This window comes from Opisthorchis viverrini, assembly GCF_000715545.1.
Source record: "Opisthorchis viverrini unplaced genomic scaffold opera_v5_45, whole genome shotgun sequence".
Classification (NCBI taxonomy): Eukaryota; Metazoa; Platyhelminthes; class Trematoda; order Opisthorchiida; family Opisthorchiidae; genus Opisthorchis; species Opisthorchis viverrini.
In genome coordinates, this window is record NW_008751701.1 from 497,315 (window position 1) to 500,891 (window position 3,577).

Below are 3,577 nucleotides of genomic sequence, written 5' to 3' on the forward strand. Positions count from 1 at the left end.
GGCAGACACATCGTCATCATCATCATCATCATAGACAGCATGACATCAGCATTCAACACCGATTGTTCACTGCCGTACAACCATGATTTATTTGGAAGCCTTATTGTAAAGAAAAGAGTAAAGGTGGAGGGGGAATGGTCCTAGTGCCAGCTTACCACAAGCATTCGAACAGAAGAAACTGAATAGAAAAACTGTCCTCTTCAGTGCTTTTTGTGTGAAAGTATCCTACAAAGAAACGACTGTTTTCGTTGAGGGCACTGGCACAGCTACGTCTGTAAGGAATTGTCTCCAACTTCTGGGTTACTCGTCAGGTGGAAATTTCTTACTTTCAAGTAGCACTGTATAAAACATTGCACTAAGCTACGTATTGTTACGAATCCGCAATAAGCACTGTACATTTGTACAGAATTTCTAAAGCTGCGCTTCATGTCGACGAAACCGTGAGGATCTTAATCCCCTTGGCAGTCGAATCTTTGTTCTATCATCTATTTATGTACAGTGAGCGCACATAACAGTGGCTTAAACCGTACGTGGGTACTGTGTTTTGAACGATCTGTCGTCCTTTGCTAGGACGCAAAACCTTGAAACTTTCAGCTGCAGGGGCACATACTTGAGTGCATACTACTTGAATGTGGGACTAGTAGCCACCCCAAAAAGAACAAGTGATCAATCTGCGTGTCCTCACCTGTTTTGTTTTGACAGAATTTTGTTCTATAATCTATTTATGTAAAGTGAGCGCACATAACAGTGGCTTAAACCGTACGCGGGTACTGTGTTTTGAACGATCTCTCGTCCTTTGCTAGGACGTAAAACCTTGAAACTTTCAGCTGTAGGGGCACATAGTTGTGTGCATACCACTTGAATGTGGGACTAGTAGTCACCCCAAAATAACAAGTGATCAATCTGCGTGTGCTCCACTGTTTTGTATGGACAGAAATTAACCTAGCATCAAAATTTCAGGGATGAATATCAGAAAAGAATCCCATCAAATCTCTTTGAGGGCTAAGTCCATATCGCACGCATACTACTTGAATGTGTCCAGTAGTCAGCCCAAAATAGACGGGCCCGTTGCAGCATGTCTGGAGAGTTCCGGCTTATAGCCATCTGTGAGATCATGAGCACGGGCGATTTCCTAAACATCGTGTTGGGAAGGTCAAGCATGGTGAATTAGGAAAACTACATTAAAATCCAAGTAACGGTATTTTCCTCAGCTTAGTCCTCGGTCCGAGCCTCCCAAGGTAGCGTTCACGTCAAACAACCGCCAAAGGTACACAAGGTATATTAACGCCCAAAACGAAGTCAAGAATAACTTAAAGTGCTTCACATATATAGTGTAAGTGTCGACAACTTTCTGGAAGTTCTGACGCCTTCTGGATGCGTCACTGGCAGTCGGCATTCGGCCAATACTGGGTCATGATTGGCTGTTGGTTCCAGACTTTCGACCAATCCTATCTCGGCTTGATGTCAGACCGGCAACGTCCCAAACTTTTGGCTAATATGGTGCAGCATAGGTTTCTCGGCCGTAGCAGCGCCTAAATGCGAGCGGTAAAGCGGGATCCATGTGGAATTCGGTTCAACAACAAGGCAATAAATCAAACTCGGATCAATCAACTATGCCAGGAGTCTTTATTGGCATTAATATGCTTTAGTTGAAAACGATTGTAACATAAAACATCAAATGCGACTGATTTACGTGAGAACATTCCGTAGCAATGAAACGCTACAGGGAGCCGAAGAAGTTTGACTCGCTTACTCGATACCCCACTATTCTGTTATACGGTTCGCAACAACGCTGTTTGTTTTAGGGAAAACACCGGAAGTACGTTTCTCCCATCCTGTTATAAAACTCTCACCAACCGAAGGGACAGGACAGAACAATTAGTTTTCTAATTATTTTGGGAACTATTTAAAAGCATTTGGAAATTTGTTCCAGGAGTGAGGTGCGCCGTTCAGTCAACCTAGAAATGAGAGCAAGCAGGCTCACTGTTGACTTGGGTTTGAGCTAATTCTTCCTTTTTTTAAAAGAAAACTAAGTAGGTTATAGACGTGGAACTCACTCACACAGGGAGAGACTGAGATCAATAGTGAAGGTATCTGGCATTGAGAGACTGAACAGTCAAACGAAATGGACCGCACAGTTATTGTCTGTTTGGAGAGTGGACAAACTTCGTTAGAAGTACAAGACAAAAGGATTTATTGAGGAATCTAGCCAGTGTCCGTTTTGATAGAGGTCTCCGTCTGAACCTGAGGTCTTCTTCACAAACAAGTCCGCAAAAATCGCACCTATATTTACGGAGCAGCATGCCGACTTTGTTGTGACCGATCGACTTTAGTGTATGCAGCATCTGTAAAGAGGAACCAGCTGCGCAGTGGTAAAATGAAAAAAGTTACGAAAAATTTGAGCGTTGTCCACTTTCCAGGCTTAGATCTCCATGCTTGGCTGGAGGCACTAAACGATACAGCGGCTGGCCGATACAACTGACTTATACCGTCAGTTTCTATCCAGATTGTCTGACCGGGTGATGGAGATGTAGACAGCTCAGATGTTTGTGGTGGGTTAGCCCTAGGTCCCCATCTCTGCCCCATTTCTTCCTTCGTTTCATTAGGAGGCCTTATTCAAATAAATTGATATGGTTGTACGGCAAAGAAGCCTCAGTGTACTGTTGCTGTCGATGATGATGTTGATGTGAACAAGAGTACAATTGGGACAAACTAAATGTCGTCTGGCGCTAGTGTGCTGATTGAAAGTCAACTCGATGGTGGAACTCATCTTTCGTGGCTTGCGCCGTTTCCGATTTGGAGCTTATCGCACTTCATTTCGAAACGGTGTCATGGTTTCACAAACTTCAAGCTGATTGGCTAATCTCGTTCAGCCTGGCTTGTTGTAGCAAAATCGATCTGGAAATTTGAGGGAATCGACCGAAAACGATCGTACTAGGAGGAATCCTACACGAATGATGTAATCCTTGTCCGAATGAAATCCACGCCCATATTTCAGTTTGGGGACGCGAGAACCGGTTCACCCAAGTCACCGCTGTTGGAACACGAGTGGAAACCGGCAGTCACCACAGATGAGGATCTCACCGTTCGGCCCACGATTGGAATGTCTAAACATCTATGCTGTCAGCTCATGAAAGTAAACCAACCCTAGTGAGTTTTTAGGGAATTCCTCTTCCCGAGCTGATTAAACTAGTGTCAAACGGAAGAATTAAGGCGGTATTAATTAATGCAGAGTACCCATAAATGACAATTAGGAACAAAGCGGACATCCAGTGACCTGCCGGATGCCCATCAGGTACGCCTGCTCCCTCAGTACGATCGGGAGAACATTTGATGAACGTATCCACCCGCCGGATCGTTGGTCAGCACACCTCGGAGGACCGCAAAAGCAAACGTCATCTGGGAGCGGCATTCAAACCAGGGGAACCGGTTTTCCAGGCTAGTTTTTTCGTCACTGTTTACGATGACCCGTTGTTGTTTTGTGTGTACTTATCATGGAATTCCCCAAGAACCACAAGAATGAATAAGTTCTTTGTGCAAAGTGCATTTTTTCATCAGCTCTTGTGCTAAAACCCGC

The 3,577-nt window shown here is 44.5% G+C and overlaps 1 protein-coding gene across 1 annotated transcript in view; it reads left to right on the plus strand.

The window, feature by feature from the left end:
- The window catches only part of T265_03233 (hypothetical protein), a gene marked incomplete at both ends in the record, with an annotated part of 3,066 nt that extends 1,530 nt beyond the window's left edge, over positions 1-1,536 (plus strand). Inside the window, 2 exons of the mRNA XM_009167666.1 lie at positions 1,217-1,276; positions 1,333-1,536. Coding sequence (XP_009165930.1) covers positions 1,217-1,276; positions 1,333-1,536 — 264 coding nt within the window. The remainder of the gene's footprint in view (positions 1-1,216; positions 1,277-1,332) is intronic.
- Positions 1,537-3,577: the final 2,041 nt, after the last annotated feature.